Source organism: Dipodomys spectabilis, unplaced genomic scaffold (genome assembly GCF_019054845.1).
Source record: "Dipodomys spectabilis isolate Male_0828 unplaced genomic scaffold, ASM1905484v1 ptg000002l, whole genome shotgun sequence".
Taxonomy (NCBI): Eukaryota; Metazoa; Chordata; class Mammalia; order Rodentia; family Heteromyidae; genus Dipodomys; species Dipodomys spectabilis.
In genome coordinates this window covers 40,749,933-40,774,550 of record NW_024870679.1, presented here as the reverse complement: position 1 = coordinate 40,774,550, position 24,618 = coordinate 40,749,933, and the positions used below count along the sequence as shown (strand labels likewise).

Below are 24,618 nucleotides of genomic sequence, written 5' to 3'. Positions count from 1 at the left end.
TAAGGTCATAGTTGCAGATGATTGTTACGGGAGATACTTGAAGAAAAGTTTCACCTTTTTGGGAGTACTCCCAGAATTGAAGGAGAAATAACTAGGGAATTAGGAGGCCAGGGTTCTTGTCCTTGATTTCAGTTAGCAGGGTGGTCTTCGTTAAGTCATTTTAGCCTCTGAGCCTTGAGTATCTTAAGACCTTTTTTTTTTTTTTTGTGATATTGGGGTTTGAATTCAGGACCTTGTTAAGCAAGTGTTCTACTATCCCTTGACCAAAGCCTTTCTTTCCACCCTTCCGTCCTTCCTTCCTTCCTTCCTTCCTTCCTTCCTTCCTTCCTTCCTTCCTTCCTTCCTTCCTTCCTTCCTTCCTTCCTTCCTCTCTCTCACTCTTTCTTTCACTCTTTCTTTTGTTCGTTCGTTCATTCGTTTTTGGGGGGCTAATTTTTGCCTTGGCTTACTTTAGACTGAAGTATCCACCTAGTCTTTGCCTGCCAAGCAGCTTGGATTACAGATGTGCTTTTACTATACCATATTTTTTTTTCAAGTTTTTTTTCCCCCTCCAAGTTTTTAAAAAGCTAAGTGAAAACAAGGCGCTGGTGGCTCAAAACAGTAATCGTAGTTACTTGGGAGGCTGAAATCTGAGGATCATGGTTTGAAGCCAGCCTATGCAGGAAAGTCAGTGAGACTGTTATCTCCAATTAACCACCAAAAAGCCTGAAGTGGAACTGTGGCTCAAGTGGTAGACCACTAGCCTTGAGCAAAAAAGCTCTGGAACAGCACCTAGATGCTAAGTTTAAGGCTCTAAAGTGGCTATGTTTGGTGGTACAATTAGAATTATAAGTTAAAGAGGGGGTCTTCTGTATTTGTTTTTTCTTTTTTTTTAATTTAATTTAATTTTTTTTGTGAACATACTGTACAGAGGGGTTACAATTACATGGGCAGGATAATGCATACATTTCTTATCAAGCATTGCAGCCTCCTCCTTTGTTTACCCTTCACATCCCTTCCCTACCGCCTCCCCAATCCCCCCCCCCCACCAATGTTGTAAAGCTCGTTTTCCACATGACCTTGAACTTCTCATTGTTGCAACAGGTCCACCTGTATCCTTAAACGACTTGTTTTTCCCCATCTCCTCCACAAGTTATACTGACATCAAATATAGTGAAAGCCTTTCTTTCTTTCTTTCTTTTTTTTTTTTGGTCAGTTGTGGGGCTTGAACTTGGGGCCTGGGTGCTGTCCCTGAGCTCTTGTGCTCAAGACTCATGTTCTACCACCTTGAGCCACAGTGCCACTTCTGGTTTCTTGGTGTTTAGTTGTAGATGAGTCTCAGGGATTTTCCTGCCTGGGCTGGCTTTCAACTGTGATCCTTAGATCTTCAGCTTCCTGAGTAGCTAGAATTATAGGTGTGAGCCACCACGGCCTGTTTTTTTTTTTTTTTTTTTTAATGTCTGCTTGTGGAAGTTTTATGTCTTTACAGTAGTGAGTAAACTCATTTTGCTGAGATACTATTGAATTGATGTTTTTAGAATGCTCTTTTGAGTTTCATATGTAGTTTTCATATTTTAGGAATATTTTAGTTTTATGTTTGTGTCCATGGTGATGTAACTTACAAAATACATAATAATACCATTAATAATGCATTTAAGAAAATAATAAAAGACGAGAATAGAAGAATAGGTTTGGAAATTTCTATGCCTGAGTTCTTCCTCTCTTCCACCTTCACCCCCTGCTCTCCAAATTGTGCTCGGGCTGAGAGCCCTCAAGGCTGTTCTATCACTTGAGCCACAGCTCCACTATTGGATTTTTGGTAGATTTTGCTGCCTAGGCAGTGTTCAGCCTTCTCAGTAACTAGGATTACAGGTAGCCACTGGTACCCTCCTAGGCTTGAGTTCTTACCTGTATTTCAATGTCTTCCTCAAATGGCCTATATATAACCCATATTTTTCATGTTTCTGATTACAGTCTTTTTTTTTTTAAAGAGACATTCTTTGGGGGGTAGAGTGTTTATAATAGGACCTGGGGCTTTTCTTTTTGGGGTCCGGTCGTGGGACCTGAACTCTGGGCCTGGGCGCTGTCCCTCAGCTTTTCAGCTCAAGGCTAGCGCTCTACCACTTGAGCCACAGCACCACTTCCGGCTTTTTGCTTTTTGCTTTATGTGGTGCTGAGAAATCGAACCCAGGGCTTCAGGCATGTAAGCAAGAGGTCTACCACTGAGCCACCTTCCCAGTCCCTTGAAACTTATTTCCAGTTAACCACTAAAAAGCCAAAGAGGAGCTAAAGCTCAAGTGGTAGAGCACTACTTGAATAAAAAAACTTAGGGACAGTACCCACGCCTTGAGTTCAAGACCACCAAAACAAACAAACAAAAAAACACAAAAAAAACAAACTTCATGAACCCAGTTTGGAAGAAAATACAAACTTTTTTTTTTTTTTTTTTGGGTCCTGTTGTGGGGCCTGAACTCTGGGCCTGGGCGCTGTCCCTCAGCTCTTCAGCTCAAGGCTAGTGCTCTACCACTTGAAACACAGTGCCACTTCCGGCTTTTTTCTTTTTGCTTATGTGGTGCTGAGGAATCAAACCTAGGGCCTCATGCATGCAAGGCAAGCGCTCTACCACTGAGCCACCTTCCCAGCCCCGAAAATACAAACTTTTGAGTCTCAATTTTTATGTAGGTATACAAGGATGTTAAATTCCAGTTTGTTTTTTTAAGGTTCTGGGTATATCCTTTTGTCCTGTTTTTTATAGATGAAAATAATTAGAATTGGTGACATTTCACTTGTCTTGGCTCTTAAAAATACAGTATTTGAGGCTCAGAAGGCGGTTCAGTGGTAGAGTGTTTGCCTTGTATGCATGAGGCCCTGAGTTTGATTCCTCAGCACCATATAAGCAGAAAAGGCCGGACGTGGCACTGTGGCTCAAGTGGTGGAGCTCTATCCTAGAGCTGAATTGCTGAGGGACAGCGCCCAGAGTTCAGGCCCTATGACAACCAAAAAAAACACCACAAAACAATAGTATTTGGGCTAGGAATGTGGCTTAGTGGTAGAGTGCTTGCCTGGCATGCATGAAGCTCTAGGTTTGATTCCTCAGTACCACATAAACAGAAAAAGCCAGAAATGGTGATGTGGCTCAAATGGTAGAGTACTAGCCTTGAGCAAAAGAAGCTCAGGGACAGCACCCAGGCCCTGAGTTCAAGCCCCAGGACTGGGGGTGAAAACACAGCATTTACTTAAGGCTTCATGTTTGCTTTTATCAATCTTACTTCATTTTATTTATGCTTTTCTTTTCCAGGTTTTTCGTTGGATTATACGTTGCACATTTATGGCGATTCTGAGTGTGAGGGCAGACTTCTGCCAGGCTCAGCACAGCACTCTTGCTGACAAGTGAGCTTGGAGGTTCTATGTGCCATAATTAACATTGCCTTGAAGAATCTGGACACCGAGACTGGCCTCAGAAATAGTTGGCTTTTTGTTTTAATTGAAAGCATATTTCTTTTAATGACTCCAGTAAAATTAAATATCAAGTAAACAAAAGTGGAAAACAAACTACACTTTTAACTTGTCTCACTAGTGCCTACATGTAGTAAAGGCTGCTTAAGTTTTTGTAGTTGGATCGTTTTTTTGGAGTCGGAGGTATCCGTCTGCAGACATTGAGGCCCAAGTTGAATTTGGATTCAAGTGGATGCTAAACACTTCTGCCTATCTTGAAGAAAGAAGCTTCATAAGGAATAAACAAGTTGAATAGAGAAAATACTGGTCAATAATAGGCATTTTAGTGGTCTTTTTTTAATGTTTTCTGCTGTGAAACATTTCAAGATTTATTGATTCCCCGCCCCCCCCCCCCCCCCCATTTTTCCCCTTTACACTCACACAAGCACGCTCACACTTTTTATTTGCCATAATGAACCGTCCAGCCCCTGTGGAGATCTCCTATGAGAATATGCGCTTTCTGATAACTCACAATCCTACCAATGCTACTCTCAACAAGTTCACAGAGGTAAGATTGTAGTAGACTCTGCTGTATTGGGTTGATTTATAGTTTTAACAGCATTTAAAATTTCCTGTAATTGAATTGAAATATAGATTATTTATGCTATCAGTTCTGGTTTGAATTAAAGTAGATTAAAAAAAAGTTAGGGGCTGGGAAGGTGGCTCAGTGGTAGAGCACTTGCCTTGCATGCCTGAGGCCCTGGGTTCGATTCCTCAGCACCACATAAGAAAAAAGCTGGAATTGGTGCTGTGGCTCAAGTGGTAGAGTGCTAGCCTTGAGCTGAAGAGCTGAGGGACAGCGCCCAGGCCCAGAGTTCAGGCCCCACGACCGGACCAAAAAAAAAAAAAAAGTAAATGGAATTTGGAAATGCCATAAAGATTATCTAGTCTGTCCTTTTTTTTTTCTTAGTCTATTCTGGGGCTTGAACCTCAGGGCCTGGGTACTGTACCTGAGCCTCTGTGTTCAAGGCTAGTGCTCTATCTCTTGAGACACAGTGCCACTTCTGGTTTTTGAGTGGTTAATTGGAGAAAAAAGTCTCACGGAGACTTTTCTGCCCAGGCTGGCTTTGAACCTCCATTCTCAGATCTCAGCCTCCTGGGAATCTAACCTTTCTTCACTTTATCACCCAAACAAGGCAGAGTTGGGGAAATTCAGTCAAGACAAAGCCCTTGCTTCAGGTTCAGTTCTTCTTGTTTGGGGTGATGTTGTTGGGGGCTTTTTCCTTCATCCCCTCAGCCTGACAGAGCCCAGAGCCCTATGTTTAAACTTTTACACCAGTCTCATCTTAATTTCTTAAAAAATATCTTCAATGAGCTGCTCTCTTGCTATTGAAAATTAGCCCGTGGCACAAGGACTGATTTGTTGGTTTTTTTGTTTTTTTTTTTGGTGGGTCATGGGGCCTGAACTTGGCCTCGGTGATGTCCCTGAGCTCTTCAGCTCAAGGCTAGTGCTCTACCACTTGAGCCACAGTGCCACTTGCAGCTTTTTCTGCTTATATGGTGCTGAGGAATTGAACCCAGGGCCTCATGCATGCAAGGCAAGTACTCTACCACTGAGCTACCTTCCCAGCCCCTCAATCATAACTGTAATAAGTATTTTTATTTTTAAACAGAAGCATATTTTGACACAGATGTACTATTCAAGCCACATTTTGGCTTAAGGAAAAATTTCAAAGTACTGAAAAAATCTTTAATCTTATTTTTCTTATTTATTTATTTTTTAGTCAGTCCTGGGGCTTGAACTCTGGACCTGAGTGCTGTTCTTGAGCTCTTCAGCTCAAGGCTAGCGCTCTAACACTTCAGCTATAGCACCACTTCTGGCTTTTTCTGTTTATGTGGTACTAAGGAATCAAACTGAGGCATGCTAGGCAAGCATTCTATAACTGAGCCACATCCCCAGACTGGAATTCTCATTTTCATTCTTACCATAAGAATTTGGAATACAACCAACCTTTTGATGGATGACAATTATGGAAGCTTTTTTTTTTTCTGGGTGCTGGTCCTGGGGCTTGAACTCAGGGCCTAAGGGCTGACTCAGTGTTTTTGCTCAAGGCTAGTGCTCTGCTACTTAAATCTCTACTCCACTTCTGGCTTTTTGATAGTTCTAGCTTTCCTGCTTGGTCTGGTTTTAAATTGCCATCTTCTGATCTCGTCCTCTTGTGGGTAGTACAATCCTGGGTTGAGGTTCATTTTAATTGTGTGTGTGTGGGGGGGGGCGGGTGTGTGTGTGATTTGCGCAGTTTGTGCATCAAGTGTGGGGCGAGTTGTCTGCCACTGAGCTGTACTTAGTCCTTGTATTTTAAAGTTTATTTATTGATATATTTGGGGGTTGGGTGGGTAGTTAGTGCTGCGGCTTGAACTCTGGGTCTGAGCACTGTCTCTAAGCTTCTTTTTACTTAAGGCTAGTGCTCTACCACTTGAGCCATAGTGTGCTACTTTTTTGAATAGTTTATTGGAGATAAGAGTCTTTTCTGTCTAGGCTTGGAACCATGATCCTCTCAGATCCCAGACTCCTGAGTAGTTAGGCTTACAGGTGTGAGCCACTGACACCTGGCTAATTTATTATTTTAAATTAAGTGTATATACTGGAGCTTGAACTCAGGGTCTGAGCATTGTCCTTTAACTTTTTTGCTCAAATATGCTACTCTACCAATTGAGCCATAGCTCTTTTTCCAGCTTTGGGAGTCTCACAGACTTTCCTGCCCAGACTGGCTTCAAACTGTGATCCTCAAATCTCAGCCTCCTAAGTAGAGTTACAAGTGTGAAGCACCAATGCCTGGTTTAAAATTTATTTTTAACATTCCTAACTGAATATAGTACTTCTGTCTTTCCTGTGTCCTAATTATAAGAAGTCCTTTAGCAATATTAATAGCTTCTTTCTGGAGATACTTAGTGTTGAATACTTTTTATATGATAATAATCATTGTCCAACTGTTTATGATTGATTTATATTTACCATTCTCTGAAATTCTATTTTTTTTTTTTGGTGGCGCTTGAGCCACAGCGCCACTTCCGGTTTTCTATTGATTTATTGGAGAGAAGAGTCTCATGGACTTTCCTGCCTGAGCTGGCTTTCGACAGTGATCCTCAGATCTTAGCCTCCTGAGTAGCTAGGATTATAGGCATGAGCCACCAATGCCCAGCTGAGATTTTTTTTTTTGTCTCTTTGAACACAAGGCTTTTTATGGGTGAAGGAAGCATTTTACCATTGAGCTATATCTGTAGTCCCTTAGGAAGAGTTTTAAAAGAGCAGGGCACTATAATTGTACATTAGTCAGCCTGGGGCTGTCCCTGAGCTCTTCAGCTCAGTGCCACTTCTTGCTTCATCTGCTTATGTGGTGCTGAGGAATCGAACCCAGGGCCTCATGCATGCAAGGCAAGCACTATACCACTGAGCATCACTTTCCCAGCCCTGTATCTGGCTTTTTTTGGGGGGGAGGGGAGGTGTCCGGTCGTGGGGCCTGAACTCTGGGCCTGGGCACTGTCCCTCAGCTCTTCAGCTCAAGGCTAGCACTCTACCACTTGAGCCGCAGCGCCATTTCCGGCTTTTTTCTTTTTTCTTATGTGGTGCTGAGGAATCGAACCCAGGGTCTCAGGCATGCAAGGCAAGCGCTCTACCACTGAGCCACCTTCCCAGCCCCTGTATCTGGCATTTTAAAATACCACTTTTCCAAGTTTCAGAATTGCCTTTTTTTTTCTTTCTCACCAGTCCTGGGACTTGAACTCAAGGCCTGTGTCCTGTCCCTGAGCTACTTTACTTTTTGGTTGGTTGTAAGACTTGAACTCTGGGCTGTCCCTCAGCTCTTCAGCTTAGTGCTAGCGCTCTACCACTTGCACCACAGCACTGCTTCCGGTTTTCTAGTGGTTTATTGGAGGCTGGGAAGTTGGCTCAGAAGCAGAGTGCTTGCTTTTTTTTTTTTTTGGTCAGTCGTGGGGCCTGAACTCTGGGCCTGGGCGCTGTCCCTCAGCTCTTCAGCTCAAGGCTAGTGCTCTACCACTTGAGCCACAGCTCCACTTCCGGCTTTTTTCTTTTTGCTTATGTGGTGCTGAGGAATCAACCCAGGGCCTCATGCATGCAAGGCAAGCGCTCTACCACTGAGCTACCTTCCCAGACCCAGAGTGCTTGCTTTGCATGCATGAGGATCTCAGTTCATTTCCTCAGCACCATATAAGCAGAAAAGGCTGGAAATAGAGGTGTGGCTCAAGTGTTAGAGTGCTAGCCTTGAGCCGAAGAGCTGAGGCTGAGGGACAGTGCCCAGGCCCAGAGTTCAGCCCTCACAACCCACAAAAACCTAAAAACCAAAAACAAGAGTCTCACGGACTTTCCTGCTCAGACTGGCTTTGAACCATGATTATCAGATCTCAGCCTCCTGAGTAGCTAGGATTATAGGCTTGAGCCACCTGCGTCCCACCCTGAGCTATTTTTTTGCCCAAGGTGAGTGCTCTACCACTTGAGCCACAGTGCTGCTACTTCAGGCTTTTTTTGAGTAGTTCATGGGAGATAAAGAGTCTCACAGAACTTTTTGCCTGGACTGGCAGTCCTAAAACCTCAGCCTCCTGAGTAGCTAGGATTACACGCATGAGCTACCAGCACCTGACTTCAGAAGTGCTTTTATGTATTGTTTCTTTAAAACAAACAAACAAACAAAAAAGCTGGGTGCTGCCAGTGGCTCAGGTAAGATCCTTCTTGAAAAATAGCTAAAGCAAAAAAGGCTGGGGGGTGGGGCTCAAGTGCTACAGTGCATACTTGAGGCAATGTTCAATCCCTATAATTGCAAAAAATAAAACACAAAAAACCTCCAGTGTTTTATTATGTAAAAATCAAAAGATTATGGGGAGCCAGCAGCTCATGCCTGTACTCCTAGCTACTAAGGAGGCAAATATGAGGATCAGGGTTCAAAGCCAGCCTGAGCAGATAATTCCGCTAGACTCTTATCTCCAATAAACCACCAGAAAACCAGAAGTGGTGCTATGGCTCAAGTGTTAGAGTGCTCACCTTGAGCTGAAGTGCTTAGGGATAGCGCCCAAGCCCAGAGTTCAAGCCCCATGACCGCCCACCCCAACCCCCAAAAAAATCAAAAGAAAAGCAAAGTAAGAAAAGAAAATTAAAAGAAAAGCAAAGTAAGTCAATTTAGTAACAATTGTTAATAACTGATTCTAGGTGTTTTTCTATATATGTATATGTGTTTGTAAATACATAGATAGGCTTAGGCTATGTAGGTTTTTTTTTTTGGTCAGTGGTGGGGCTTGAACTCTGGGCCTGGGCACTGTCCCTCAGCTCTTCAGCTCAAGGCTAGTGCTCTACCACTTGAGCCACAGCGCCACTTCCGGCTTTTTTCTTTTTGCTTATGTGGTGCTGAGGAATCGAACCCAGGGCCTCAGGCATGCAAGGCAAGCGCTCTACCACTGAGCCAACTTCCCAGCCCTATGTAGGTTTTTTTTAACTTCCTCCAACCTCCTTAGTATTTATTAGCTGTCACAGTATACACTACAGTTAATGTTTTACTTTTAGCTGTTCCCTCAGTTTGGACCATTAATATAGCTTCTACCTCTTTATCATTCACTACCTAAATCATGTATGTCCTTTTTTTTGGGGGGGGGGGGTCCACTTGTGGGGCCTGAACTCTGGGCCTGAGTGCTGTCCCTCAGCTCTTCTGCTCAAGGCTAGGGCTCTAACACTTGAGTCACAGCACCACTTCCGGCTATTTTTTTCTTTTTGCTTATGTGGTGCTGAGGAATCGAACCCAGAGCCTCATGCATGCAAGGCAAACGCTCTACCACTGAGCCACCTTCCCAGCCCCTCATGTATGTCTTTATAAAGATTATCTTTCTATACATTCTTAGAAATAGAATTTCTAGGTCAAAATGTGACCTTAAAACATTTGTAAGCCAGGTGCTGGTGGCTCCTCAGGAGTCTGAGATCTAGGATCATGGTTCAAAGCCAGCCCAGACAGGAAAGTCTGTGAGACTCTTATCTCCAATAAACCACTAGAAAACTGGAAGTGGCAACGTGGCTCAAGTGGTAGAGCGCTTGCCTTGAGTTGAAGAGTCCAGGGACAGTGCCCAGACCCAGAGTTCAAGCCCCACCACTGACACACACACCCCCCCCCCAAAAAAAAAAAAAAGAAAAAGGTTTTTGTGGCTGAGCACCACTTGTTCACTCTTGTAATATGGCTACTCAAAAAGCTTGAGGTCTCTCACAGTTCAAAGCCAGCCCAGGCAAGAGAGTATGACACTAATCTTCATTTAACCATCAAGCCACTGGGTGCCAGTGGCTTGTTCCTGTAATCTTAGCTACTCAGGAGGCTGAGATCTGAGGATTAAGTGGCGGAGGGATTGCCTTGAGCTGAAGAGATGAGGGACAGTGCCAAGGCCCATGACCAAGAAAAACAAATTGAGAGTGGAACTCTGGCTCAAATGGTAGAGTGCTAGCCTTGAACAAAAAAGTTAAGGGGCATTGCTTAGCCCCTAAGTTCAAAGACTGGCACACAAAATTTTATGGCACAGGCCTATAATCCTAACTTCTCAAGATCTGAGGATTGCGGTTCAAAGCCATTCCGGGCAGGAAAGTCTGTGAGACTCTTCTCCCCAGTTAACTGTCAAAAAAAAAAACAAAAAACCCAGAAGCTGAGCTGAGGCTCAAATAGCCTTTGGAAAAAAAAGTCATTTGTCTCCCACAGAGTGTATATAAATCTCTGTTGTATATGTTACTACAGTGTGAATGATTTTGACCTTTGTCTAAGAAAGATAACCTCATACTTCCAGAAACAAATGAAATTGGCTGGTATACTTTGCCAAAGTAGATTTAATTATTTCATCTTACAGTAATATATTTCTAAAACTTTGGTTGCAGATTCTAAAAGCAAGTTCCCTTTATAATTGTTTTTCTTTAAAGGAACTTAAGAAGTATGGAGTGACAACTTTGGTTCGAGTTTGTGATGCTACATATGATAAAGCTCCAGTTGAAAAAGAAGGAATCCACGTTCTAGTGAGTGTGTAATGTTTTGTTACATATAAGTTATACCTTTAGCATAGATAGTTATAAAACTTGACACTTAGTACTTGTTACTTTTAAGATTATAGTGCAATATTTTATAGTGATTTTTAAAATTTCTTTAGATCAATAAATTGACAGTTTGGTTCATTTGTGTACAAGTCTACAAATTCAGAGTATTTTCTTTTTTTTTTTTTTTTTGTCGGTCGTGGGGCTTGAACTCTGGGCCTGGGCGCTGTCCCTCAGTTCTTCAGCTCAAGGCGAGCGCTCTACCACTCGAGCTACAGCGCCACTTCCGGTTTTCTGGTGCTTTATAGGAGATAGGAGTCTCACGGTCTCTCCTGCCCGGGCTGGCTTTGAACCGCGATTCTCAGATCTCAGCCTCCTGATTAGCTAGGATTACAGGTGTGAGCCACCAGCGCCCGGCACAAATTCAGAGTATTTTCAACAAAAAGCAAATTTTAATGCACACATTTCAAGAAAATGGAAATTAGCATTTTGTATTCTTTAGGAAATTTAGTATTTTATTTTTAGGCTAATAGCTTGAATATAAAAAAGTAGTTAATATTTTTAGGGGGCTGGTACCGGGATTTGAAGTCAGCCTGAGTTCTCAGCTTTTTCTGCTCAAGGTTAGTGCTCTACCATTTGAACCACATCTCCACTTCTGACTTTTTGTTGGTTAATTGAAAATAAAAGTCTCAGATTTATCTGCTTGGGCTGACTTCAAACCTTGATTCTCAGATCTCAGCTTTTTAGTAGCTAGGATTGCAGTCATGGCCAATGGTGTATGGCCAACAGACATTCTTACTTCACGTGTCACCTGCCACTATGCAAGTAGCAAGTTAGTTACTCAATATTTTGTGGATAATTGTAGAAAACTAAAAGGTGTGAGAAGAAAATAAGTAGAAAGGGCATCTTGCTCCAGAAGGATAGTATTCCGACATTCTGAGAAGCTTTTGTGGAGTAAGATTTCTTTTATAGTTCAGTTTGAATATAGTGATTAAAATTAATCTCATATGAAATTCTTTTTTTAGTACCTAAATATTGCTATTACAGAAAACATGAACCTTGAATTAGTTAAAATTTTATGTTTTCTTCCCTAAATGGTTGTCTAAATCACAGGAACAGCTTTTTTGTTGTTGTTGATCGTGGGGCTTGAACTCTGGGCTCGGGCGCTGTCGCTCAGCTCTTCAGCTCAAGGCTAGCACTCTACCATTTGAGCCACAGCACCACTTTCAGCTTTTTCTATTTATGTGGTGCTGAGGAATTGAACCCAGGGCTTCGTGCATGTGAGGCAAACACTCTACCACTGAGCCACCTTCCCAGTCCCCTGAGGTATTTATTGGAGATAAGAGTCTCACAGACTTCACTGCCTGGGCTGGCTTTGAACTGCCATCCTCAGATCTCAGCCTCCTTAATAGTTAGGATTACAGGCATGAGCCACTGGTGCCCAGCTCACAGGAACAGCTTTTACGAGCATGTAATGAAATGACCTTTTAGTATCTATTCTTTTTGTGACAGTCCTGGGGCTTGACCTCAAGGCCTGAATTTTCTTCAAGGCTAGCACTCTACCAGTTAAGTTATAACTCCACTTCCAGCTTTTTGGTGATTAATTGCAAATTAGAGTCTCATAGACTTTCCTACCCCGGCTGGCTTCAAACTGCAGTCCTTAGATATCAGCTTTCCTGAAGAGCTAGCATTGTAGACATGAGCTACTAGTACCTGGCTAGTGCCTTGTTTTGTAGAGTTATTTGATTTGATTGTGAGAAAGCAATGTAGAATGATGAAATTGGAAATTTTTGTAAGTAATTAGAAAGTAATAAGGAAGGTAGTCCATCGATTCTGACCTTTTTTTGTGGGGGGAGGGGGAAGAAAGTATTGGTGGTTTTTGGCTTAGCCTGTACTTACCTAGATAAGGGCTTTACCAGTTGAGCCATACCACTAATCCTTTTTGGTTGAGGTTAATTTTCAGAGTTTGCTTTTTTTTTTTAATTTAACTTTTTTGCTTGGAAGTAGGTTTGAGCTGTGATGCTACCTGTAGACTATGGTCTCTGCTGGGCAAAACAGCACTTGCCATACATACCTGTTTTTTTTTTTTTTTTCCTGCTTACGTGGTGCTGAGGAATTGAACCCAGGGCCTCATGCATGCAAGGCAAGAGCTATACCACTGAGCCACCTTCCCAGCCCACATACCTGGTTTGTATTGAGATTACTCCTGAGTAGCTAGGATTAGGTGTGAGCCACAGGCGCCTGGCTTATATATTATTTCTGAACCATAAAGTTTCCTTATTTCCCTTTTGATAAAAACGTAAAACTAACCTGGGTGCTGGTGACTTACTCCTGTATCTCTAATTACTTAGGAGGCTGCGATTTGAGGATGGCAGTTTGAAGCCAGTCTGGGCAATTCTTTATCTCTAATAAACTACTCAGAAAAATCTGGAAGTGACACTCTGGCTCAGGTGATAGAGCACTCTCCTTGAGCAAAAAGCAGCTTCGGGACAATGCCCAGGCCAAATTTCAGCATCAGGATAGACTTAACCAAAAAAAACAAAGCCCATACATACATAGCCAAACACTGCTTAATTTTTTTTTTTTTTTTTGGTTGGTCGTGAGGCCTGAACTCTGGGCCTGGGCGCTGTCCCTGCGCTCTTCAGCTCAAGGTGAGCGCTCTACTGCTTGAGCCACAGCGCCACTTGTTTTCTAGTGGTTTATTGGATATAAGAGTCTCCTGGACTTTCCTGCCCAGGCTGGCTTTGAACCGCGATCCTCAGATCTCAGCCTCCTGAGTAGCTAGGATTATAGGCGTGAGTCACTGGCACCCGGCTTAAAATTTTTGTTTTAATAGTATGACATAATAATTTGCTTGTATTTCTATTTTAAATGATTTTATCTCAGTTAACTAAATACAAACGTATACGTAAAATAAGGATTCTGTTTTGTTCTTGTTGTTGGCTTGTATTTTATGGTATTTGGGATTGAACTCAGGATCATATGTATGCTAACTAAGCAAGTACTCACTTGAGGCATACCTCTGGCCTTAGCAATTTTTTCTTTTTTTGGGCCAGTCATGGGGCTTGAACTCAGGGCCTAAGCACTGTCCCTGAGCTTCTCTTGTTCAAGGCTAGCACTCTACCACTTGAGCCACAGCGCTACTTCTGATGGTTTCTGTTTATGTGGTACTGAGGAATCAAACTCAGGGCTTCATGCATGCTAGGCAAGCTGTCTACCACTAAGCTACCTTTCCAACCCCATCACTGTGTTTGTTTGTTTGTTTGTTTTTTTAAATAGAAACAAGAATTTAAAACTCCGGGGCTGGGAGAGTGGCTCAGTAGTAGAGTGCTTGCCTTGTATGCATGAGGCCTTGTTAGATTCCTCAGTACCACATAAGCAGAAAAAGCCAGAAGTGGTGCTGTGGCTCAAGTGGTAGAGCACTAGCCTTGAGTTGAAGAGCTCAGGGACAGTGCCCAGGTCCAGAGTTCAGGCCCCATGACTGACCAAAAAAAAAAAAAAAGAATTTGAAACTCTGAAATTAACTGAATATAGTTAATTTCTTAGTAATATGAATATGTTTTCTAGTCTGTAGATGAGAAATAAACTTTTTTTTTTTTTTTGGCTAGTCCTGGGGTTTGAACTCAGGGCCTGGGCACTGTCCCTAAGCTTCTTTTGCTCAAGCCTAGAACTCTCCTACTTGAGCCACAGTGCCATTTCTGCCTTTTTCTATGTATGTGGTATTGAGAAATGGAACCTAGGGCTTCATGTATGTTAGACAAACACTCTACTACTAACTTAAGCCACATTCCCAGTCCAATGAATTTTTTTGATATATGATAGGGTGCGAAAGTAAATTTGGTTGACTATAATCTATTTGAATCAGTTATGTTGATAAACACCTTCATGAAATAGACATGAACTAGAAAACCTGAATCTAGTTTGTAGATGATAATGGTAGTTCTAAGACGTATTTCAGGCCCTTTCAGCTTTTTTTTTGTTTTGTTTTAAATAGTTCTGATCAGATAAAAATCACTAACTCAGCCGGGTGCTGGTGGCTCACGCCTGTAATCCTAGCTACTCAGGAGGCTGAGATCTGAGGATCGCGGTTCAAAGCCAGCCCGTGCAGGAGAGACCATGAGACTCCTATCTCCAATAAAGCACCAGAAAACCGGAAGTGGCGCTGTAGCTCAAGTGGTAGAATGCTCGCCTTGAGCTGAAGAGCTGAGGGACAGCGCCCAGGCCCAGAGTTCAAGCCCCACGACTGACCAAAAAAAAAAAAAAAAAATCACTAACTCATGCTTGAATGAAATAAGGACATTTAGTGTTAAGCTCAGAATTTCTTTTTCCCACATATATTTAAGATGGTGTCTCAATTTACATTTTCGAGGGTTTGGAACATTTTACTATACGAGGACCTTCAATCCTTTGGATGCTTTTGCAAATTGAATAGATTAATTAATGGTGGTTTCAGCTGTGTTAGTTTGAGGTTTAGATACTTCTTTTTCTTTGTGTCAGTCGTGGGGCTGGATCTAGGCACTATCCCTCAGCTCTTCAGCTCAAGGCGAGCGCTCTACCGCTTGAGCCACAGCACCACTTCCAGTTTTCTAGTGGTTAATTGGAGATAAGAGTCTCGGACTTTCCTGCCTGGGCTGGCTTTGAACCAAGACCTCAGATCTCAGCCTTCTGAGTAGCTAGGATTACAGGGGTGAGCCACTGGCACCTGACTAATACTTTCGTTTTTGGGGCGGGGAGGGGTCCGGTCATGGGGCCTGAACTCTGGGCCTGGGCGCTGTCCCTCAGCTCAAGGCTAACACTCTACCACGTGAGCCACAGCACCACTTCCGGCTTTTTTCTTTTTGCTTATGTGGTGCTGAGGAATCGAACCCAGGGCCTCAGGCATGCAAGGCAAGCGCTCTACCACTGAGCCACCTTCCCAGCCCCCAATACTTTTATTTTTTAACTGGGCACATTAGGGTGTGCTAGAGGAAGTAAGCTCTCAACTAAAGTGCTTACCTGTCTTACTGCTATTTGCAGCTCTATTTGGTATTTGTAAACTCTAGTGACATTTATACTAATACATCCTTTTTAATTATGGGGCATAGTTGACAATTCAAACACAATGTGCTGTTATAGCTAATGGGTTATGTGAAATGTAGTGTTGCCAGTGGGTAAACCAAAATTAATTTAGTACTGTAGGTTTTCTCTTTCTAAAGTGCTTTTAGCCAATTTTTAAAATTACTTTAGATTTTTAGACATCTTAAAGAGTATTTTCAGAAGTTTTGTGACAAAAGTCAACATACAAAGATTACCTAAGACATATATACATGTGACACATATGTTAAAACACACATGCACTTGCCTATGCATCCACCTTTGCCTCAAAGTTAAAAAAATTAAACCAAAAACTTCATTGGCTGTCTTTGAATTATATAATTCTGAGTATTCTTTCTACTTTTCAGTTTCCTTTGTGCACCTCATATTTGTCATTAGCCTTACTAACAAATGATGTTAGCAGCATATATAAGCTACTCCCAGGAAGCCAGGTCCAGTTTCTCAGATCCTAGGTTGTTAGCCATTCTTATAATAATAGCCTTTATGCGCCAGTCCTGGGGCTTGAACTCAGAGCCTAGGTGCTATCCCTGAGCCTCTTGGGCCACAGCTCTACTTCTGGCTTTTTTTTTTTTTTAATTCATTGGAGATCAGGCTTTCCTGCCTGGACTGACTTCAAACCATGATCCTTAGATCTTAGCCTCCTCAGTAGCCAGAATTGCAAGCCTGGCAGCCTTATATTATTATTATTATTTTTGGGTCCGGTGGTGGGGCCTGAATTCTGGGCCTGGGCGCTGTCCCTCAGCTCAAGGCTAACACTCTACCACTTGAGCCACAGTGCCATTTCTGGCTTTTTTCTTTTTCTGTGTATGTGGTGCTGAGGAATCGAACCCAGGGCCTCATGCTTGCAAGGCAAGCGCTCTACCACTGAGCCATCTTCCCAGCCCACATTATTTTTTAAGAGAAAAAAAAAAGTTCCTAAGTGTTTTTGCATTTTCTGTCCTTGGAAGGGGATAAAATTTGAATCCTGTCCATTTATGTGTTTTGTTTTTTTTTGGGTCCGGTCGTGGGGCCTGAACTCGGGGCCTGGACGCTGTCCCTCAGCTCTTCACCTCAAGGCTAGCGCACTACCACTTGAGCCACAGCGCCACTTCTGGCTTTTTTCTTTTTGCTTATGTGGTGCTGAGGAATCGAACCCAGGGCCTCGAGCATGCAAGGCAAGCGCTCTACCACTGAGCCACCTTCCCAGCCCCATTTATGTGTTTGTTAAGACCTCTTACTAGGTGCAAGGAAGGTAAACTATATCAGTAAATGCAAGTAGGGTCAAAAGACAACACAAATTAATAAATAGCAAAAGAGAAAGGGCCAGGTACCCATGGTTCACACCTGTAATCCTGACTACTCAGGAGGCTGAGCTCTGAGGATTCCAGTTTGAAACCAGCCTGGGCAGGAAAACTATATGACTCTTTTTTTGTGTGTGGGGGGGTCCAGTCGTGGGGCTGAACTCTGGGCCTGGGAGCTGTCCCTCAGCTCTTCAGCTCAAGGCTAGTGCTCTACCACTTGAACCACAGCGCCACTTCCAGCTTTTTTTCTTTTTGCTTATGTGGTGCTGGGGAATCGAACCCAGGGCCTCATGCATGCAAGGCAAGCACTCAACCAATGAGCCACCTTCCCAACCCCCTATATGACTCTTATCTCCAGTTAACCATCAGAAAACTGAAAGTGGACCTGGACTCAAGTGGTAGAATCAGCTTTGAGCAAAAAATCTCAGGGACAGTGCCTAGGCTCTTGTTCAAGCCCTAATACTAGTACAAAACTAAAAAGAGAAGAATATTTGAGAAAATTGTCACTATTTGCTCATGAACTTAATGAACTTTAACAATGTTAAACAACGTATCTATAATTTAGGCATCAATTTTTTTGTTTTGTGTGTGTTTTTGTTTTTTAATGCCAATCCTGGGGCTTGAACTCAGGGCCTAGGGGCTGACCCTGATTTTTTTCTGGCCAAGGCTTCTTAGTGTTCTGCCATTTGAGCCACAGCTCTGCTTCCATCTCTTTGGTAGTTAATTGGAAGTAAGAGTCTCATAGAATTTCCTTCCCAGGTTGGCTTTGAACCATGAACCTCAGATCTCAGCCTTCTGAATAATTAGGACTACAGGTGTGAGCTACTGGCACCCACCTAGACATAGGTTTAAAAAATTGCCAGTGTGGTGCCTTACACCCCAGATACTAAGGAGGTAGAGATCAGAAGGATCTTAGTTGGATGCCAGCCTGAGCAAAACGTTAGAGTCCTTATATCAACCAATGAAAAGCTGGGCATAGTGGTGCACACCTGCCATCCTAGTTATACAGGAAGTACAGATAGGATTATGGTCCAGCTCAGCTCCAGGCAAAAATGCAAGACATTTTCAAAATATAACTAAAGCATCTGAATGCCAGTGGCTCATGCCTATAATCCTAATTACTTAGAGGCTGGGATCAGAGGATCATACTATAAGGCCAGCTAGGGCTGAAAAGTCCATAAGGCTCCATCTCCAGTTAATCAGCAAAATACCATAGGAGAGGCATGGCTAAGGTGGTAGTGTGTAAGCCATGGCAGGAAAGCTGAGAGAGAACACAAAAGCCTGGGTTAAAGCCCTAGTTCTGGAGAACACACCCAAACATAAATATATATTATATATGCATTATAAACACACGCAAAACAAAAAAGAGCCCAAGGCGTGGCTCACATGATAAAGCACTTACCTAGCAAGGACAAGAATCTGAGTTTAATCCTCAGTATTAAAAAAAAATTGTCCGTATTTTTATTTTCAAACTTAATAGTATAAGGACAAAGATGGTAATGTGTTTTTGTTAGATTCACTAATTATTGTAGGTAACAGATTTTTTTTTCTACATGGGGTTGAGTACTGGTGGCTCGTGCCTGTAATCCTAGCTACTCTGGAGGCTGAAATCTGAGGATCAAAATTTAAAGCCAATTTAGGCAGGAAAGGCTGTGAGACTCTTTATCTCCAGTTTCACCACCTAAAAACTGGAAATTTTTGAGCTTTGAGCTGTGGCTCAAAGCACTAGAGCACTAGTCTTGAGCAAAAAAGCTCAGGGACAGCAACCATGGCCTGAGTTCAAATCAGTGACCTCCCCCCTCCACACAGGTGCGCACACACATGCATACGCGCGCGCACACACACACACACACACACACACCACCACCACCACCACCACCACCAATACCAACAACAACAGCAAAACATTTAGACTAATGAAACTTTAATTGGATGTTTTGCCAAAGAAAACTTTTAAATCGTGTTATGAAGTGTTTGCCCTCTCTTACTTGGTCTTAGATTTAATTATAGTTTTTTATGTCTAAAATTATGTCTAACTACTCAACTCAGATATAGTTTTTGAGAGAATACTAGTCCTTATGCTCTGATAATGAGATGTTTGCAAGATAAATTTAGATATTCATGACACTGATATCATTTTATAAAGATGATTTAGTTTCTTTGGAAAATTCAAATTTTGATCTGAGATAATTTTTTAGCAATGATCAGAATTGTGTGAAGAATAGGTAAGGGTGCAAGTGGAGCTGTGACTAAATTGGTAGTTTGCCAGCCCCGAGCAAAAAGCTAAGGAACAGCACCAGGCCCTGAGTTCAAGCGCATATACACAAAATATTAGGTAACTATATTGTTAGCTCAGTTTGGTCTGCCCTGTCTACTCTTTGTAGCTCTTCTGCATTAGGAAGTTAGTCCCAGAGAAAAATGCCAATTTAATGTAAAAGTAAATTTCATTTCAGGATTGGCCATTTGACGATGGAGCTCCACCCCCTAATCAGATAGTAGATGATTGGCTGAACCTGTTAAAAACCAAATTTCGTGAAGAGCCAGGTTGCTGTGTTGCAGTGCATTGTGTTGCAGGATTGGGAAGGTAACAGCCTTTTGTATCTCATCTGGTTGTGTAGATTCTGATGCCATGTTGTAGTTAGTTGTTTTATTTTTTTCTCCATTTTAAGTAATCGAGGATTTAGGCCATTAAAGTGGGTAACAAAATTTGAAATTTCAGCTACTACTGAGAAATCTGCACAGTTAATTTTGGATTGAGAAGAATAGGGAGTTAATAGGTAGAGAACAGATGGTTGAACCTTAAGCTCTTGTAAGATATAGTCAGTGATAGTTGATGTTGATTTTAAAACTTTTTCCTCTGAGCATTGCTTGAAATGGTGTTGCAATAATTTCATCAGTAGCAGATTAAATGCCAATTTATGATGTGCACTTTGACTCAAAACATTTAATGTCAGCTGCCATTGCCTGAAGGTTATTGTGACTCAGGCTGTTAGTTCTATTTAGATGTTTTTAGTGTGGTACAATTTCTTCATAAGTCAGAAGTTCCAGACTAACCCTGAAGGCTGAAGATAGTGTTATAACTTGACTTGGGCAGTTGTATTTCTGATATCTGTTCCCCTTAGGTAGTCCAAATTGATGGCACTATATAATTAGCTTTTTAAAACACCATTTACTTCATGGGGAGCTACAAAATAACCAATTTGACAAGCTTTAGACACTTCAGGCACATTGTCCTTGTTGGTGTGATAATAAGAGGGAATGAATACATTCTGAGACCTGGCTTGGAATATGTATATTCTTCTCTTCCCCAAAAGAGGAGGAAAAAAAGAAACATTTCTTTTGCTAGATTTCCCCCCCCCCCCCTTTTTGGCAGTATTGGGGTTTGAACTCAGGGCTTTGTACTTTCTTCCTTACTTGCTGATCTGTTGCTCTACCACTTGGGCTGTGCCTCACACCTTTTCTTACCCTTTTCTGTTCATTGTAGAGATGGACTCTTTTGGACTTTTCTGCCCAGGCTGGCTTCAAACTGGTGATCCTCTAGATCTCAGCCTTCTTGGTAACTAGGATTACAAACATGCACCACTGCTACCCAGCTTCTTTGTTAGATTAAGAAATAGAGAAGTAATGATTGATGATCATTATTCTTACCTTTGGCATTCTTAGCTTAATGAAAGGATTTTTGTTGAAAAATCTATATTAACCTATTTAGTATTTAGTAAGGATATACTAAAATTTGTAATAAAATTCTGGGGTAGTGGAGAATAGTATATTTTGCCATTTAGTGTACTTCTTTTTTTTTAAATTAGTAGTGTCTCACTGTAGCCTAGGCTAGCCTCACACAATATCACTTACTACAGGTTTAGAATCTAGTGCTTTACCAAAAATAGATAATGGCAGAGATGTTATATTAAGAGCTATTTCCATTGTATAAGGAAATATCAAATCAGGCATGGTGATTCAAGCCTATAATTCTAGCTATTTAGGCTGTGGATAATAGGGCTTGAAGTTCAAGGCCAATCTGGGTATAGAAGTTTGCAAGACTCCATCTCAACCAATGACTAGGCCAGGTGGTATACCTCTGTCATTCCCAGCAGCTGGGAGTGTACATGAAGGAGAGGTGTGCAGTCCAAGGTGGCCCAGGCATGCAGCAAGACCTTACCTTAAAAATGACCAGGGCAGAAAGAGGCAATAGGCATGGCTCAAATAGTAGAGTGCCTGAGTTCAATCACTAGTACCACCAGAAAAACAAAGAAAAAGAAAATGGTGTGTGTAAGTATATATGAAAGAATAAAAAACTCAGACTTCGCTAATATGTAATTCTAGGTTAAAGGAAAAAAACCCTTTCAGGCACTTAATGGTGGCTCACAACCTGTTATCCTAGCTACTCAGGCTCCTGAGATCTGAGGATAGTGGTTCAAAGTCAGCCTGGGCAGGAAAGTCTTACCTCCATTTAACCACCAGAAAAGCTGGAAGTGGATCTGTGACTCAAGTAGTAGAGTGCTAGCTAGCCATGAGCAAGAAAGGCTTATTGATAGTGCCCAGGCCCTGAGTTCAAACCCTAGGACCAGTGTGTGTGTACACCACACAAACTCTTTGTGTCTGTTTCTGTCTCTCTGCCTCTACCTCTGCCCCCTCACCCTCCTCTCTAATTCTAAAGATTCCTGGATATTTACAAATGGCTTTCTTATTTCAGGGCACCTGTGCTGGTTGCACTTGCTTTGATTGAATGTGGAATGAAGTATGAAGATGCTGTTCAGTTTATAAGACAGTGAGTATGAAGTTTTCTATTCAAAAACAAATTAAGATCAAACAGGAGGAAGGAATTAAGGAAAGTAGTATGGATTTGGTAGTATGGAATTATTAACTATCTTGGATCTTTAACTATTGAAAACAAAAATTTAGGGGCAAATGATATATTTTTTTTTAACTTAGGGGTCAAATTTGGACATTGTAGAATATTTCCAGTGTATGGTTTGATTACCTAGAAATCTTGGTTAAATAGCATCTCATGATATATTTCCCCTTTTTAGTAGGTTGCAAAATGCCTTCTGGATGTAATACTGTATGGCCAAGAGGCAAAAAGAATGTACAGAGAAGCAGTTTAATTACCTGAGATTCTAAGTGACTTGTTCAGGCACAAAATCTTGATGGTAGTACCCAAACAGAATCTTGGCATTGGGCTGAAATAGTGGGCTGTACTGTTTTATTGTCTAGAATTATTTGGCAATTATTGTCTTGCTCTTACCATTTGAACCCTATCTTCAAAATAAAAAAGAAAAGAAAAACAATAATACAAAAAATGACAGAATTCAGGGGCCAATGGCTATCATGTCTATAATCTTATACCTAGAAGGCTGTTAATCAGAGAATCATAGCTCAAAGCCAGCTTGGGCAGACACATCCATGAAATTATTTCTAACTAATCAGTAAATAGATGAAAATGGATGTGTGGCTCAACGGTAGAGCCACTAGAGAGGAAAAACATGAGCAAGAACTTGAGGCCATGAGTTCAAATCCCAGTACCTGCACCAGGAAAAATAAGACTGATAGTGTGAAATGTATGGTAGCCATCTGTGTATGTCTTGAGCTTGTTGCTTCATGTTAATATGTTTTGAGGCATTCACTGAAATATATTACCACCCTAAAGCTACATTTCACCCCCTTAGTCTTCTTTCTAAACTGAAGAATACATTAATTGTAAAGAGAATGATCAGACAATTGGACAAATAATACTGATATTTACTTAATGCTAGCAATGAAAAAAATGTCTGTATTTCTTAGGAAGGATTAGGAAATTTATGTTACAATTTAGATCTTTTAAAATGTGATGCGGGGAAAAGTGAAAATGATGTAATATCGGAAATCTGCTGGTTTTCAGCACAGTGGGGCTGTTAGAAGAACTTAAGCCATAAATAATGTGTTTTGGTGAATCAGCTTTTTTTTTTCTTTCCCAATAATATGAGAATGTGTGCTGTTCTTACTTTTTCAGAAAAAGAAGGGGAGCATTCAATTCCAAACAGCTGCTTTACTTGGAGAAATACCGACCTAAGATGCGATTACGCTTCAGAGATACCAATGGGCATTGCTGCATTCAATAGGAAGAGACAAAGGCTTACTTGATTGTGTCATTTAGAGGAAACTCTTGGTACCTGGAAATGTGAATCTGGATTCTTACCTGTGTCATCAAAGTAGTAGTGATGGATTCAGTATTCCTCAACTTCTAATGATTGGGGAAAAAAAACCCAAAAAGGTCCCTCTATAACATGAATAAAATATTTGAGAAAGGAAAAGGATTAATTCCATGAAGGGTGATTTAGCTCCGAGTTTTGGAGTTTTAATTTCTGCCAGGATAGAATGATTTCATAATCTCCTTTTTTAACTTTTTCAAAATGGTCTCTAAGGAAAACCAGCAAAATATTAACCTGTGCAGAACCATCTGTTTGGGGAGCACATTCTTCCATTATGCTTGGCACATAGACCTTGAGGATTTGTGGGGTAAGGAGTATATTTTTCCCCTTTTTTCTCCCATCTCCTGCCCCCTGCCTTCCCTTGGTAAACATTGTAAATGGTATAGAAGCCCTTGTTGCTATAGATGTGCGTGCAGTCTGGCAGCCTTAAGCCCACCTGGGCACTTTTAGGGAGGGAAAAAAAAGCACCAGGAAAAAAAAAAAAAGAACAGTTGCAGATGCACATATATATATGACCCAGGTGGTTTTTAGTCTTTACTGATGATGGGGTGTTCATAGTTTCTTTTCTTCAAAGCCCCAATCTAACATTAGGCAAAGTAGCCAGGAGCCTTTTGTTTTTGTAAATTACTGGGAAATGGAATTTGAAGAGGAGTGTGCTCGTACAATTTAGCTGAAAGTAGAAATCTTTCTCAACCATTGAAGCTAAATGGGTATCCTAGAAGCTTGCTTGCTGAAGATGACAGCTCAGGCCATTATTAAGATGTTTCCAGGCAGAGAATTAGTACAAAGTGGTACACTGTAGATTTGGGGGCTCTAGCTCTATTCTGACTTTTCTGTCTAATTATGTCAGAATACTTATAGCTTCAAATTATTTTAGGACTTAACTTGTACCCTAGATTTCCAGAAACAAAGGAACAACAGCAAATTCACTGTATTTTGGTTTTGAGAAATGCCTGGGTGGTTATTTCCAAACTGCTCCCTATATGTACAGTTCAGCTTAGCCACTGATTGCCTTGTTATTTTCTTACTAGGTTCTTTCTGAGATAAGGAAAAAAAAATCACCAGTTTGGAATTAGCAATGCCTAGTGAGTGTGTGTCCACAGGCTATACCGGGGTAAACAAGCAATACCAAGCAGCCCAGATCAGTAGCAAAGGGACCGTGTTGCTTGGGAGGTGGTATGGTGGTATGTTTGCAGATTCTCCTCTGGATTCAACACTTTTCTCATTAGCAGAAGGCAGTTACAACCAGGCTGCAATGACAAAGGGAGTGGAGAGACTTTGTCAGGGGCTCTTATTCTTATTTTTCACGTAAAAATTAAATTTCAGATTAGTATTGTCCCGCTTCTAAGGCTCTGAATCCAGGCTTAGAGTCATCGTGTCCCACGGGAATTTGCTGTGCCGAGCTATAAGCTTCTCATTTTGTAGCATCAGCTAGGCCAGTAGGAATGGACTGGGACCTCGTCTCACACTGATGATAATACCTCACACGTTGGCCGGCTATGTGAACTGCCTCTTTACTATTGCCAGAGTTTTTATTTTTAAGTGCAAATGTGTAGATTTTCTCCTCCCTCATACCAGA

At 41.6% G+C, this 24,618-nt stretch overlaps 1 protein-coding gene across 1 annotated transcript in view; it reads left to right on the top strand.

Annotated features, from left to right (window-relative positions):
* Ptp4a2 (protein tyrosine phosphatase 4A2) overlaps positions 1–23,509 on the top strand; it is a 39,941-nt gene extending 16,432 nt beyond the window's left edge. The window contains exons 2-6 of the mRNA XM_042675172.1: positions 3,278–3,982; positions 10,370–10,462; positions 19,305–19,435; positions 21,545–21,619; positions 22,841–23,509. Coding sequence (XP_042531106.1) covers positions 3,887–3,982; positions 10,370–10,462; positions 19,305–19,435; positions 21,545–21,619; positions 22,841–22,949 — 504 coding nt within the window. The 5' untranslated portion in view covers positions 3,278–3,886 and the 3' untranslated portion in view covers positions 22,950–23,509. The remainder of the gene's footprint in view (positions 1–3,277; positions 3,983–10,369; positions 10,463–19,304; positions 19,436–21,544; positions 21,620–22,840) is intronic.
* The last annotated feature ends 1,109 nt before the right edge of the window (positions 23,510–24,618 follow it).